The following is a 14,281-nucleotide window of genomic DNA, read 5'->3' as shown; positions in this document are numbered from 1 at the left end:
TTCGCAATTTACGAGAAATGATTGAAGCTTGTTGACATGCGCCGCCGCCTCCGCGTTTGGCTCCAAGCTTTCAGGGGGAGATGGCCCGGCAAAAGGGGCAACCAGGAGAAAGCTATAAACTCTCGTTCCTCTCCGCGCAAGGAGAATCCGTATCCTCCATAATCCATCAAGTTTCTTTTACTTCAGGGTAGTTCACCGAAACTTGACAGTCACTCCCAGGTCCTTTTGGTATTCTCATCATGTTTTCTCGAAAGCGGAAACAACTGAAGGTACGGAAAAAGCTTTCGGCGGAAATGCCAACGCGACGTCGATGCTCTCACCTCGAACCGTAAGCCATCCAAGTCTAACCCTAAGCAGTCGCCCCCCTCAGTTAGATCACAAACCTCAAAAAAAAATCCGAATGCCCCCGTCGGCGGTAACGAAGCACCCCCGTATTAGTACTAGAAAGACTCTGACTGACAGCCGTTCCTGAAGCACGCAGTTCGACGAATGGCAGGCCAGCTCCATCCACACCTAAGTCTGGCATAAAGAAAGGGCTAAAGCTCGATGCCGAGAAGAAGAAAAAAAAGAAGCGTCAAGCCGATAAGAACGATAAGAAAGCGTGTATCAACACCGCAAAGGAAGACGTGGCTCAGAGCACCAACGAAGCCAAAGAGTTGGCTGAACATCCCAGCGGTAGTCAGTCTCGAAAGACCAGTAAGAAGAGATCTTATGATGAGGCTGCAGCCACTCCCCAGCCCTCTACCATGAAGAAACAAAAGCGGGATGGAGCAGGGGCTCCACCACGGCCAGTGCGTACCCCTCTTTATGCACCCAGACCATATTGTGATCCCCGGCCTATTCCCTCACGGGCCAAATACTCCTGTCTTGAATCAAAAACGGCTCACATCCCGGAGGCATTCCAGAGCGAGTACACTAATGGCAAGTACCTCATCATGCGCACGCCAAAGGCCCTGAACCTTACCATGAGGCTAGTCACGAATGCCCTTCGCAGGCATAGGGTCAACGGGGCCATCATTGCTGAGACATATGGGGATGAGTGCTGGGCCATAGGGTTTGACACTGAGCAATCAGCTGCACGTAATTCTGGGAAAAAACTGGTGTTTGAGCTTGAGAAAGAAAAGGGCGTGACAGAGACGCTCGAGGTGACCCTGAGGCCATACCTTTTAGAGTGCCCCAGACTCTTTATCACAGATCATGTGGGACGATGTCCCGATCAGGTCTTGTCTGAAGCCGTCAGCAAGTCTTGCCCTGGAATTAAATTCTACCTGGCGGCGCAGGTATGTCAGGGGATGAGGGGCTCCAAGCGGCTGCTAGCCTTTCGGACCGACCCGGGAATCAAATTCCTTAAGCTGAAGGTCACTCCCGATAAGGGTGTTCCGACGATGCCGGCTATGAAGATCAAGTTCAGAGTGGTTGATCCTAGATCCCAGTGCCGTACATGCGATAGTCCAAACAAACATGAGGCTAGACATTGTGACGACTGGAAACATATCCAAGGTCGGGGGATTGAGAACCAGTTGACGCAACGACCACGGAATATGCAGTTTGATAACTGGCCATGACTTCGATCGTCATGGACCATGCATGGGCGTAAATTTCTGGGAGCGCGGAGTACAGAGAAGATTGAGGGTATGGCGTTTGGATGTTTGGGTATTTTGATAGAGGCGAAAAGTGGGTGGGTTGCTTGTTGCTTTGAGTCTTGTGCGGCGATGGTTGCACTGTCTTGTAAAATTACTTCACCTGTATATACGGAGTAGGGAGCTGGTGAAAAGGGAGTGGAGTGGGTGTTCAGAGCTTTCTTTCGCGTTCGCCCACCAAGTGGTAGCTACCCGTGACCTTGCCAAGCCTACGAGTCTGAATACTCGCCTACCAGGGAGCTTCAATACTACCTTCCTCCATGCGTTTCTTGTTGCCGCCGACCATCATTTAAACATTCCATTGATATAAGACAAACACGATGAATCACAAATGCGGTGGCTATATAAGCAGATGCAACCGAAATTCTGAACATATTGAATATATTGGATAGATATACTTATGAATGAAAACCCATACCAAAGGCACTCTATCCTCCCTGACAGTTGCCTGAGAGCAGCTATAAAACTACGCCCTCCCTCCACATTTATCCTTCCCCCTCCAGCGCCGCAAGCTCGTCAAGCAGCTGCACCGTTTCCCCGGGGCTTGATATCCATGCCGTTGTACACGCAAGTCGAGCCTACAACCGCCACCTCGTTAGCCTCTACCTTAGAACATCTTAGCCAACCCCTCACGCACCTTGAAATCATTTGCTCCCGCAGATAAGAACTGGTCACCAATATGCAATGTTTTCGACCTATGAATTCCGCCAAAGTAGCTTTGACAACATAAGACCCCCCAGGACTTGTCGCCGATATCAACAAAGACATCGCTTCCGCCGTTGAAAGCACAAAAGGGGAGCCGTTGGCCAACGGCTGACATCTCAACCGTTTGCTGTGCTATGAGAACCGTTTCTTCCAGCTGCTCTCGGTGCATTTTGTGGCCTGCCAAAGGATAAATCCCAACAGCCCTCTCTTTCCGAAGAATAGATGCGGGTAAGTTAAGATTTGACACGCAGTCACGTAGCGCGGCTTCAGCCACGTTGAGTAGCTCAGTAATATCATCTTCGGTCCATGTTTTCATCTCGTCTAGGAACCATTCGCTGCATGGTACCCAGCTCAGCCGATGAGGAGAGTCTGGGTCAAATTTGAACATGAAATTACTCTCGCCACCAAGAACTATTAAGCACTTCTTCTGCTCTGGAGTCAATGATGATGCATCATGAACCATATCTAGCAACCCATGGAGCCGTCCATAATATTTATCGGCGCTGGTATACCCCGCGGCCGTTACAATCCCAACTCGTTTGCCCTGCCGTAAGAGACGAAGTATACGATGTGTGACAGGGTTATCTGGTGTTAGCGAAGCACCGTCCTCATACAGCGTAACATCTCCATCAAATGTCACCAACTGTACTTCACTGCGATGAACCAAGCCCATTAACTGAGCTGTATTCAGAGTCAAGCGAATATCATTGAAAGATGGGGGGACAAAACGTCGACTGCTGATGAATCTTTTTTTATCCTGATATTTAAATGCCTCCTCCAGCAGTAAAGGCGTAAAAAAGGTGCCCACCGAGGGTATCAACATCTTTAATGTAGAGCGGCTACTCGTCCCGGATGCTTGATGTGCGACTGTTATGATAGTATTAGCAATATGATACTGCCAAAATGACCAGAACTATGCCATACTATGGTCGTTGACAAGATGCTCAACATCTCGCATGATCTCAACATATCGGCCATGAGTTCGCTCTGCCAGATGAGCCAGATTCTGACTGTGTTCCTTATACATGGCAGTAGGTTGCGAGTGCAATACAAAAGGAACGGCCAGAAGCCCCTACTACAAGTTAGCGTTCATCATTATTATATTGCCCTATACTGGAAACATGTTATACCTTGATCCATTCGATCTAGCATCGAAACTGCTTGTTAGTGGATGCTCAGGGGGTGCACTGTGGTCGCTTTCCAGAAGTTGCTATGAGACTCACCAACTGGTCCCGTCGATGAGACTACAAGAATAGTTAACTAGATGCTATCATGGGAATTGATATTCAGAGAAGCTCGCCTTCAACGCATCTATGTTGAGTCAATAAACTCAATTTAGTCACCAGGCCTAGCATTTCACAGCGATACATGCGACTTACATTCCACCCGATATCGAGTTGTCATAATGGCTGCCGGACTAACTAAGTTTTAGCTGCTGGCCTTTTTGCAAACGTATTTCTACAGGAAATCACAACTGAATGGAGCGAGGCACCGAACAAGGACCAAATCGACAGTTGGGGAGGGTGAAGCTGGAAGGAATTCGGGGTAACCACCAGTACCCACCATAGCGGAATCCAATACCATTGGACTAGTTACCTAGTTACCATCGGATTACTGATTTTCCGAGCTGCTAACTACGTAACACCAATCCAATGCATTGTACTCCGTAGATTCAACGCTGCTCTGTGCAGTTAATATTTTGACTACAACGTACTCCGTAGAGCATGCTCACTACATTGAATCTACTATATAATAATGTCAACCCTTTTATGGTAATATCAATGTTTTAAATCTCAAAGGAAACGATCTGCAAGTGAAAATTTTTGCTTCATCTTTTTAAAATCTCTAAAGTCTCCTTCTACAGTAGGAGACTACATAGACCTCTCGCTTTACCCTGCAATCGACCTCCCAATGCCGCCCGCGCTGTCCATTACGGCTTTTGCACCACTGAGTCTCTTCCGCCACTTATATCTCTTTCTCTCCGCCCCGTTTAACCTCATATATGCTTTCTCCAACCGTATGCGCCAGCGACTCTCCACTCCTATGCCTGTCATCCCAGTCGCTACCCTTGACTTCCATGCTGTTGATTACAGTGACAACACTGTCATCTTTGAGGAAAACACCTGGGAGCGTCGCCTCTCTGTCCGCAAGTATACTGTCATTAAACGCGCTGTTAATGCCAGTGAGCTTCTGGTGCGCAGCAATGGTGCCTCTGTTTACCCCTACTGGGCTTCTGAGCGTCTGCTCAATGAAGCTGCCACTCTTGCCTTCATTGCAGAAAAGACCACCATCCCTGTGCCCAAGGCCCGTCTGTACTACAGTGAGGGCATGTTGCATCTTGAGTCTATCCGCATCACCAGTGGTGTAATGCTTGACACCATCACTGATCATCGCCAGCCTGCAGCGATTGCAGCTGTTGATGCTCAGATGCAGCAGACCATTCTTCCACAACTACATGCCTTCCGCCGCAACAACATTGGTAGTCTTGCTGATTTACCTGTCTTCCCACCTTCGCGTGTACACTCAATGGATCGCCGCTCCTGGAAACGCATCACTGCCAATGCCAATGACTTTGTCCTGTGTCACAATGACCTATCACCACGCAACATTCTAGTCAACCCCTCTGACAACTACCGCATTGTCGGCATTATTGACTGGGAGTATGCTGGCTTCTTCCCTGCTGACTTTGAACTGCCCCTCTGGCGTGCACTCAACCGCGAAGAGAAGAATGCTATGATGCGCGGTGCGAAAGAGCGCGACCTGGCCTTCTGGGCCTCACGCCCGCAGATATCCAGAACAACTGTGACGATAAGCCATCCTGGCTACAGGCAGCTACTTAAGAGGCTGCAGCTCGCTCTGAATATTTTCCTTTCTCTGTCTGTGTCCGACCCTTGCACACTGGTGTTCAACCTTGTTAAGAGGCTGATTTGCTGGCCATCCCCTTCTAGATTTTGGCCCCAGACTCTCTTAGTATACGGCTTCCAGTCCACTCCACCTGGGAAGTTTGCTGGCATCTCCACAAAATTACGAAGTAGCTGATCTAACTTTCCACTTAGTTAGCTAACTACCTAGGTAGTCTTCTGTTCGGCGCAACCCGCCAATAACTTTCTACTGTGCAACAAACTAGCGACCCTCAGCGTGCTCCGTGACTTTGTGAATCAATTATGGGGCGGCAAGGCTGACACGCGAAGAGTACTCCGTACGGAGTACAGAGTAACATGACTGGCCAGCCGCATCCCATCGTCACCCCGCTCCGGAGTAGACAAAGGAGTGACTCAGAGGTCAGGACTAATAAGAATGGCGGCGGATTGATCATGTCAATGGTTCTGATACCATTCCCGCAGTCGGCTGTCTTCGGGGTCTCGAGGCGCTTAGGTGCAAGCACAAGTCACCATGGCTAACTGCCCGCCTAGTTAAACAAGGGATTTTCATTTGTGCTTTCGTGTTCTCTCTTCCCAGCGGACTGTGGTGGGTTAGTTAGAGGAAAACACTAAATTGATGTTAAAAATTCTCAACAGCACGTGTCTTGAGTGATAAGATAAAAATCGAGGCTAGAATGGAAATTAAGTGTCTCCCGAGTACGAATTACTTTTTAGAAATTGCTGATAGACTGCATGAATATGCTGCGAGCTACACCGCTGCTTTGAAACTGATCATCTTTGCCCATCTCACAGGAATTCCGCATTGGCCTCTTCAACTTTCAGGCGCCAATTGTACCCTCCACTTTCCCTCTTAATATTTGTAATGCCTTTTTAAGAGTGACGGGCGCGGTATTTTCCTCAGCGCCCTGCGCATCCGCCGAGGGCCAGCTAAATAAGATATTTCCTTGCTGTTTCCCATTGGATTCTTTATCGAGAAGCGTCCGTCCCCGTTCAGCCCAGGAAAAACAGAGCTGCAGCTTGTCGCCTTCGAATTGTATCTGTAGCCTTCCTGTGCTACCGCGTGATGGAGAGAAGGCGGTAAGCTCGCCCTGCTGAGGGAAAGTAGGTTTCCAAGGGAGCAAATGAGCAGAATTGAGCTCTGAAATTGGTGACGGATGCGGCAACCCATTTTCATCCCACAATTCTTCTTCTTTGTTGAGTGACTGGGCGCCAGGATTGAAGTCTTCCGACTCTGTAGCTGTGTTAGGATGTTTCTCGAGTGATGGTATTAAATAAACAAGGTCCAGAGTAAAGAGGTTGAGAATCAGCTCCTGAACATCTTCCCGACGCCCGAAGCGCAAGGGGGTGGGTTGGGGAGAGAAGTGAGAGAGATTCGTCACAATTTCAAATTCAGAGCCAAGTCCGTTCGGGTCCATATTAGTGGTAAGTCGTAGCCTAAACCACGATCCCTTCGAAGATAGCAGACAGTTGAATATCGATTCAAGGGGTTGAACGAAATCGTCCAAAAATTTCTCTGGGGAAGTTGTCTCCAAAGCGTGATGCTTGGGGCGGCTAACACCTTGGAGCGTGCGCTTTTTAAAAGGATATGATACGTATTTACATTCCAAAGCTGCAGACTGTAGAGTATGAGTTGCATTATCGAGAAACGTAGTAAACCAATGATAGTGTGAGCGGTGTTGGAAATGGCAGAGAATTGGCCGGATGAGGGCATACTCCAGGGTCAACTTTTTTGCAGGTGCCAGGGGCGAAGGAATCCGCGTTCGCCGGCGGAAGTTTTCACGATGCGCATGGGAAAGAAGAACCCGCAGAGCCTTTGCAACAGCGGCGGCTAAGGTGTTGTAAAGGGGGGTTAATTCTGTGTCTGTATCTGCAAATCCGTCATCACGTTCAATGAGATCAATGATGATTTTCTTTGAATCGATTGCCGGGATTTCTATCAGATCCCGGCTAGTTTCCACGCCGTGCCGAAGCAAAAGGCGTGCTTCTCGATTTAGTTCATGAAACAGTTCTTCTTCAAACAAGCTGTCTCGAGCCTCGCGAATTCTAGCATCTAGAGCTTCATCATCTGTTCTAGGAGCGCTCATTGGGATAGAGACGCCCACGGTTTGATCTCCATCCAAGATGCGCACACGTACGATCCGGGGTGGCGTGGTGATTCCACGATCCAAAACTAAGCTGCCCTCATCTGCCTTCCGCAACGCCGCCAGGCCCCGATCGCGAAAGGTCGGCGTCGACTCCAAAAACCCGAAGTGGACCCCAAGAGTCTGTTTTTCTCGGGGTAGTCTGCACACCTTCCACCCCTTTTCTTTGATCTTCAGAACGTCAGACCAGTATCTGGTCTCAGCAGTAATATCTTTCTCCAAGCGCTCCGCGGATTGGAGGAGCTTGGTCGCAGCAGAATCAAGACTCTCAAGTTTCCATCCGCGCGATACAGCAGCTATATCTCGTTTCTGGGCATCCGACTGTTCTGGGGGCCTCGTTCTGTCGGCGCCGAGAGCGCCTAGGGGAATTTTTTGTTTCAGCAGTGGAGACATGGACATCTCCGCCTGGCGGGGATTGTATTTTGATAGCAGTAGGGATACGAATTCGAGTGCGTAAGTTGCTTCCATGTGAGCATCCCTAGCAGAAGGTCAATCTCTTGAGTCAGCGGCGTGAGCTTCTGTCAAGGCAGACGGCGTACGGACATGGCAAACTGCGAAATCTCAGCACGGCATTTGAACAGTTTCTCCTCCCTACTTTGTTCATCTTCTTCGAGCGCCTCTGCAGTTGAAGAGTCAACCGCATCCTCTTCAACGTTACGCGCTGCTTCGATCTCGGCCAGCAGGCTCGCCTCCGTCACATTTCGAAACGAGCCTCGCTGGGCGTTGATCTGCGCGATTTTGATCGCCAAATCATCTTCGGGTTTCTGTTTCTGTCGCAGCGACCGAAGCGGGAGCGTAAAGCTCTCCGTCATCCTGTCGGACAAGCGAACTCTTTCTCACTGCTCGTCAACATGGTTGCGCTGGTGCTCGCCAGCAATTGGCTCTTGGAGGTCCTGCCCGTGACCATGCTTACATAATACATACCAAGGCCGTATTAAGGTTCTAGACCCCACCGTGACGCAACGCCAAGGCAGCAACAAAGAGGGGGAAGCCAAAAGAAAGAAAGAGCGCGACAGAACTGGAAAGTGCCAGCCAGAGAAGGCAGGAACCAGCCGCAAACAGTTCTCCAAATCAGGCCATACCAGGCAGTGCTGACAAAGGCACACCTTCATGCTACCATGCACAGAGTGAACCTCTGCTCGCACACATACGTAGATGCCACCGCAGGGGCCAGTAGCAATGCCAATCAACTAACTAAATCAAACCACCATCCCTCAGCCGTCTTGTAAGGTGATTTTTGCCCCTCCCGGTCCGGGCTGCATGCAATATATAACTAGCCCGGGTCGCTGTCTTTCTTGTCTCCTTGCTCTGTGTGGCAAGAATCCAAACTATCAAAGATTGGGTGCAGATTTACCTCATTCACTCCTCCTCAAGCCACTTCACGTAACTAATCAAGTGGGATTGGCTGCTGGAAGCTCCCGGCGCGAAGCTTATTTAACTTTCTCACTGAGCCCCTCAGTTGTGCGCGCTTTTCTCACTTCCTGAACATTCATCTTCTTCAACCTTAGCAGCATCCAATTCAGTTCAGGATGGCTTCTACTGAATCTACTGTGGGCCTAACAGTCCCTGCGACCAAACGGCGGCGAATTGGCGTTTTGACCAGCGGCGGCGATGCACCAGGAATGAATGGCGTCGTGCGTGCAGTGGTCCGGATGTCCATTCACTGTGGCTGTGAGGCGTATGCGATCCATGAGGGCTACGAAGGCCTGGTCCAAGGTGGCGATCTGATAAGGCGAATGCACTGGGAAGATGTTCGAGGCTGGCTGTCGCGTGGCGGCACCCTGATCGGCTCAGCACGATGCATGGCATTTATGAAGAGAGAGGGTCGTCTGCAGGCCGCGAAGAACATGGTCATCCGGGGGATCGATGCGCTTATTATTTGTGGAGGCGATGGCAGTTTGACGGGCGCCGATGTCTTCCGCTCCGAATGGCCAGGCTTACTAGACGAATTGGTAGAGAAGGGCGAGCTCAATACCGGCCAGATCGCCCCCTACAAATCACTGAATATCGTGGGATTGGTCGGCTCAATTGATAATGATATGTCGACTACAGATGCTACGATTGGGTGCTATTCTTCGTTGCACCGCATTTGTGAAGCTGTCGATGAGGTTTTCGACACCGCCGCTTCCCACCAACGTGGCTTCGTTATTGAGGTTATGGGAAGGCATTGCGGTTGGCTAGCACTTATGTCTGCCATCAGCACTGGCGCAGATTGGCTGTTTATTCCAGAAATGCCCCCTCGCGATGGATGGGAGGACGATATGTGTGACATCATTACTCAGGTATGCTAGGTCTTACACCTCTAGCTGGGATCAAGGGCTTACCTGTCGACGCCACAGAACCGACAAAGAGGGAAGCGTCGAACAATTGTTATCGTTGCTGAAGGGGCCCAGGATAGAGCCTTAAACAAGATTACGTCTGGCGCAGTGAAAGATATCCTGAGCAACAGATTAAAACTCGATACCCGTGTCACTGTTTTGGGACACACACAAAGAGGTGGTGCTGCATGTGCTTTTGACAGATGGCTCGCGACTCTTCAGGGCACTGAAGCTGTGAAGGCCGTTCTTGAGGCTACATCGGATTCTCCATCGCCCATTATCACCATCCGTGAGAACAAGATCGAAAAAAGCTCCTTGGTAGAGGCCGTTGAAGCCACAAAGAAAGTCTCAAAAGCGATTTCTGCACAGGACTTCGAAACAGCCATGCAGCTTCGGGATTCTGAGTTCAAAGCTTACCATAGAGCTTATATCAACACGACTACTCCGCACCATCCCAAGATGCTTTTGCCGCAGGAAAAGGTAAAAATTTCCCATTGACTGGTTTATCGTGTTTGGTATGCTAAATTTTGTCTATTTATTTAGAGAATGCGGATTGCAATTATCCATGTCGGTGCCCCCGCGGGTGGTATGAACCCGGCTACACGGGCTGCCGTTGCATATTGCATTGCGAGAGGCCACACCCCGGTTGCCATTTACAATGGATTCCCCGGTCTATGTCGTCATCATGCCGATAAGCCGTTAGGTTCAGTTCGAGAGGTAAACTGGCTGGAATCGGATTCGTGGGTCAACGAGGGTGGTTCCGAGATTGGAACAAATCGCGGCCTCCCATCTGAAGATATGCCAACAACGGCGAAGTGTTTTGAACTTTACAAATTCGACGCACTATTCATCATTGGAGGGTTCGAAGCATTCACAGCGGCGAGCCAATTGCGAAAGGCAAGGAAGGACTATCCGTCATTGAAGATCCCGATCGTAGTTTTACCAGCTACGATATCGAATAATGTCCCCGGCACAGAGTACTCGTTGGGAAGCGATACTTGCTTGAACACGCTGGTCAACTTTTGCGACGTTATCCGCCAGTCTGCCTCTTCCTCGCGTCGTCGGGCGTTCGTCATAGAGACACAAGGAGGCCGATCAGGCTACATTGCAGTGATGGCTGGATTGGCCGTTGGTGCATATGCAGTGTATATCCCCGAGGAGGGGATCAATATCAAGATGCTAGCTCGCGATATCGAATACCTTCGCCATAATTTCTCGATCGATCGAGGAGCGAGCCATGCCGGAAAGATCATTCTTCGCAACGAAAAAGCGTCGGCCACGTATACCACGCAAGTAATCGCAGATATGATCAAAGAGGAAGCTAATGGTCGCTTCGAGTCCCGCGCCGCCGTTCCTGGCCACTTCCAGCAGGGTGGAAAGCCGTCACCGATGGACCGCATCCGCGCTCTGCGTCTCGCTCTGCGCTGTATCCAGCATCTCGAATCGTTTTCCGGCCAGAGCCCCGAACAAATTGAAGCCGACGACATGTCCAGCGTTGTCATTGGCATCCGCGGGAGCGAAGTTGTATTCAGCCCCATGTCTGGCGAGAAGGGTCTCGAGGAGACAGACACAGACTGGGAACATCGATGCCCAAAGAACGAGTTCTGGATGAAACTGCGCCATCTGGTGGACACGCTGAGCGGCCGGCCCTCCGAAACCAAGAGCAGCAAGTTCAGATTAGGTGAAGATGAGGGATGGGAGTCGGGAGACACATCTGACCCCTGTCATTGGGCTAGTCAGCCGAAGTCGCGCGAATAACCAGGGCGTTGCTAGCTTTAGCTAACTAACTAGTTAGTTAGTTAGTTAGTTAGTTAGTTATCCATGCCCTGGAACGTAAACAGGGGACTTGTTTCGCAATTCTAGATAGAACAGTTACCAAAGGTCTTGCTTACCAGCGTTCTTTGCCAATACATAAAAGATCCATTCCTTGTGCCTGGAACTTTTCTGCCGTGGTCATGTGCATCCACTTGACTTGGCATGGCTTTTCTATCAAAACTCAAAAGAGGGCAACAACCCGTTGGGCTTGTAATAAGCATGTTGATGGGCAGGAAATTGTATTAAGAATGTTCCTGGGAGGTCTGGCCTAGTGGGTGGCTGCTCATGTATTTTGTGTTTTGTTTTGTTAAGAAATGCACGGGAGCTTTCTGCAACTAGACTGTTTGCCTATGGCCCATGATGTGCCGGACAGCTGGCATATTTCCCAGAATACTCTCTTGAGATGTATATCTCAAGATGTGTTCCTAGCTGATGCTGTATGAGTGAATGCTTTTCCGCAGGGGAGATTCCAGTGTCGGCTACAGCCATGCCTAAGTGTTACCATGGCACCCGTGGAGTGATCGCTGCTGCATTCAACCCAGCTAGCCATGCATTCCCTCTGGTGCCAAAGTGGTGTTCTTCTTGGATTGTGCAGCTTGCTGTGGTGTTGATGCAGTCTCCTGGGCCTGGGCTGGTCTCACTCTCCTGTTTGTTGGCCCTTCTGTCCTTCTCAACAGCAGAACATTTGTTGCTTACATGAAATACCCGCCTCTCCTTTTATCTTATTAAATTATCTTCATCCTTCATCGTTTCTCTCTGGCTTTTATGATATTTTACTTTTTTTGGCATCGTGACCCGGATACACCGTCCCCGCGATGAACATATCGCTTCGAGCGTCATTGAAATGGGTGGTTGTGTGCGCATTAGCTGTGACGAGTCTTCCGATAGCTTCTGCAATCCATCTAGACCTCAACAGTGACGGTATACTTTCCTTCTCTCGTCCACCTCCAGGCGTTGCACATCTACTGACGCCTGACAACAGCATCTATCAAGAAGGCAGCGAAGATCGTGGCGTCTGGGATGACAGCGTATTATACTGGGCATTTGCCAGGCGATGTCCCGGGGAATCTACCGCCTCCATACTTTTGGTGGGAGTCCGGTGCGATGTTCGGCGCCTTGATAGACTACTGGTTCTACACAGGCGACAGCACCTGGAACAAAATTACGACACAGGCACTCCTGCATCAAGCCAGTGCCTCAAATAACTTCATGCCGCCCAACCAATCCAGGACGTTGGGTAACGATGACCAGTCGTTCTGGGGCATGTCTGCCATGGCAGCCGCCGAGCGCAATTTTCCAAACCCACCCTCAGACCAACCACAGTGGCTGGCGTTGGCGCAGGGCGTCTTCAATTCTCAGGCTGTGAGGTGGGACACCGAGACGTGCAATGGTGGACTGAAGTGGCAGATCTTTCGATTCAACAACGGGTATAACTACAAAAACACTATTTCTAACGGCTGCTTCTTTAGCCTCGCTGCAAGGCTGGCACTGTATACGGGCAATCAGACATATGCGGACTGGGCTGTCAAAGCATGGGACTGGACCCATAGAATTGGACTGATGTCCCCTGAATACAAATTCTTCGATGGCTCAGACGATAAACTGAATTGCAGCCAAGTTAACCACATGCAATGGACGTACAATGCCGGCGTTTATCTTCATGGAGCGGCAAACATGTATAACTATGTATGTGTCCCTGGATTGTCCCTCATAATAGAGGAAGCTAAAACATTGTATCTTGCAGACTCATGGCGATGATGTTTGGCGCCAACGCATCATCGGCATCGTCAAGGGACTCCAAACATTCTTCTTTGAAAACACAGATATAATGTTCGAACTAGGATGTGAGCCTCAAAATAACTGTCTCGTTGATCAGCGGTCTTTCAAGGCATATCTCGCGCGCTGGATGGCAGCAACGACTCAACTTGCACCCTTCACATCACCCATGCTCATGCCGAGGATACGCGCATCAGCTGTAGCGGCGGCAAACGCGTGTACAGGTGGTGCCGACCGGCAGATGTGTGGCTTGAAATGGACTATAGGGGGATTTGACGGTAGTACCGGTGTAGGGGAGCAGATGGCGGCTTTGGAGGTCATTCAATCGAACCTGATTAGCAAAGTGAAACCTCCTTATACGGAGAAATCGGGCGGAACAAGTAAGGGAGACCCTTCTGCTGGAGGAACGTCCCGTGATTCCAGTTCTAGAGAGTTAAGACCAATAACAGCGGCAGATAGGGCAGGGGCAGTGTTCATTACGTTGATACTGATGGCAGCGGTGGTTGGAGGTTCTTATTTTGTTATGTCAGAGTAAGATTCAACTCCTCCTTTTTCAAATTGGAGCTCCTGTAGATACGACTTTCGTATAAATGAAAGAGATAACTTCTCCCTTGTATCAGCGAAGTTATTCATTTTGAGTCAACTAGAGGTGCTTATAAAGCGATTCTTCTTGGATCTCCTGGGGATGGAGTACCGTGAAAGGGTGTATGCTAATGACACAACTAACCTAGAGGTTGCGTTTATACTGAAATGAAATGCTTGAAAATAAACCACAGAGATGAGAGGTAAAAAGGGGTACAAACGCGCTCGCCATAGAATCAAAATGGTGAACCAGAGGTGAATCTTAAGAAACATCAATCATATTGTTTCATCTAGGTTCAGAGAGTAATAGCGCAGAGTCCAATATATGACAGAGGGAGGAGATGCAGCCGTGGTCGAGGTTTTCTAAGTCAAGGCAGGCTTCGATGACGTGGAATTGGCCGCCTCGGATCAAGAGAAGATGA

The 14,281-nt window shown here is 49.7% G+C and overlaps 6 protein-coding genes across 6 annotated transcripts; 4 read left to right on the top strand and 2 right to left on the bottom strand.

The window, feature by feature from the left end:
• Window positions 1-239: 239 nt before the first annotated feature.
• LOZ57_001516 (uncharacterized protein) lies at window positions 240-1,565 on the top strand (the record flags this gene model as incomplete). Its single annotated transcript, XM_049250604.1, has 2 exons — window positions 240-306; window positions 463-1,565. The coding sequence occupies 2 exons, from the start codon at window positions 240-242 to the stop codon at window positions 1,563-1,565; spliced, it is 1,170 nt and encodes a 389-aa protein (XP_049110188.1).
• A 560-nt stretch (window positions 1,566-2,125) lies between these two features.
• On the bottom strand, window positions 2,126-3,372 carry ISN1 (IMP 5'-nucleotidase; the record flags this gene model as incomplete). The annotated part of the gene is made up of 3 exons (XM_049250603.1): window positions 2,126-2,218; window positions 2,278-3,212; window positions 3,270-3,372. 3 exons carry the CDS (start codon window positions 3,370-3,372, stop codon window positions 2,126-2,128), a joined length of 1,131 nt encoding a protein of 376 aa, XP_049110187.1.
• Window positions 3,373-4,256: 884 nt separating this feature from the next.
• Window positions 4,257-5,384, top strand: LOZ57_001514 (uncharacterized protein; the record flags this gene model as incomplete). The annotated part of the gene is made up of 1 exon (XM_049250602.1): window positions 4,257-5,384. The coding sequence occupies one exon, from the start codon at window positions 4,257-4,259 to the stop codon at window positions 5,382-5,384; it is 1,128 nt and encodes a 375-aa protein (XP_049110186.1).
• Window positions 5,385-6,045: 661 nt separating this feature from the next.
• On the bottom strand, window positions 6,046-8,180 carry SRB4 (RNA polymerase II mediator complex subunit; the record flags this gene model as incomplete). Its single annotated transcript, XM_049250601.1, has 2 exons — window positions 6,046-7,846; window positions 7,912-8,180. The coding sequence occupies 2 exons, from the start codon at window positions 8,178-8,180 to the stop codon at window positions 6,046-6,048; spliced, it is 2,070 nt and encodes a 689-aa protein (XP_049110185.1).
• Window positions 8,181-8,897: 717 nt separating this feature from the next.
• On the top strand, window positions 8,898-11,444 carry PFK1 (6-phosphofructokinase, alpha subunit; the record flags this gene model as incomplete). The annotated part of the gene is made up of 3 exons (XM_049250600.1): window positions 8,898-9,650; window positions 9,708-10,166; window positions 10,230-11,444. 3 exons carry the CDS (start codon window positions 8,898-8,900, stop codon window positions 11,442-11,444), a joined length of 2,427 nt encoding a protein of 808 aa, XP_049110184.1.
• Window positions 11,445-12,316: 872 nt separating this feature from the next.
• On the top strand, window positions 12,317-13,812 carry LOZ57_001511 (uncharacterized protein; the record flags this gene model as incomplete). Its single annotated transcript, XM_049250599.1, has 3 exons — window positions 12,317-12,422; window positions 12,484-13,187; window positions 13,246-13,812. The coding sequence occupies 3 exons, from the start codon at window positions 12,317-12,319 to the stop codon at window positions 13,810-13,812; spliced, it is 1,377 nt and encodes a 458-aa protein (XP_049110183.1).
• Between the last annotated feature and the right edge of the window lie 469 nt (window positions 13,813-14,281).

This window comes from Ophidiomyces ophidiicola (genome assembly GCF_022830035.1).
Source record: "Ophidiomyces ophidiicola strain CBS 122913 chromosome Unknown scaffold_4, whole genome shotgun sequence".
NCBI classification, from domain to species: Eukaryota; Fungi; Ascomycota; class Eurotiomycetes; order Onygenales; family Onygenaceae; genus Ophidiomyces; species Ophidiomyces ophidiicola.
The sequence above is the reverse complement of the archived record's forward strand: the minus strand, read 5'-3'. Positions and strand labels throughout refer to the sequence as shown.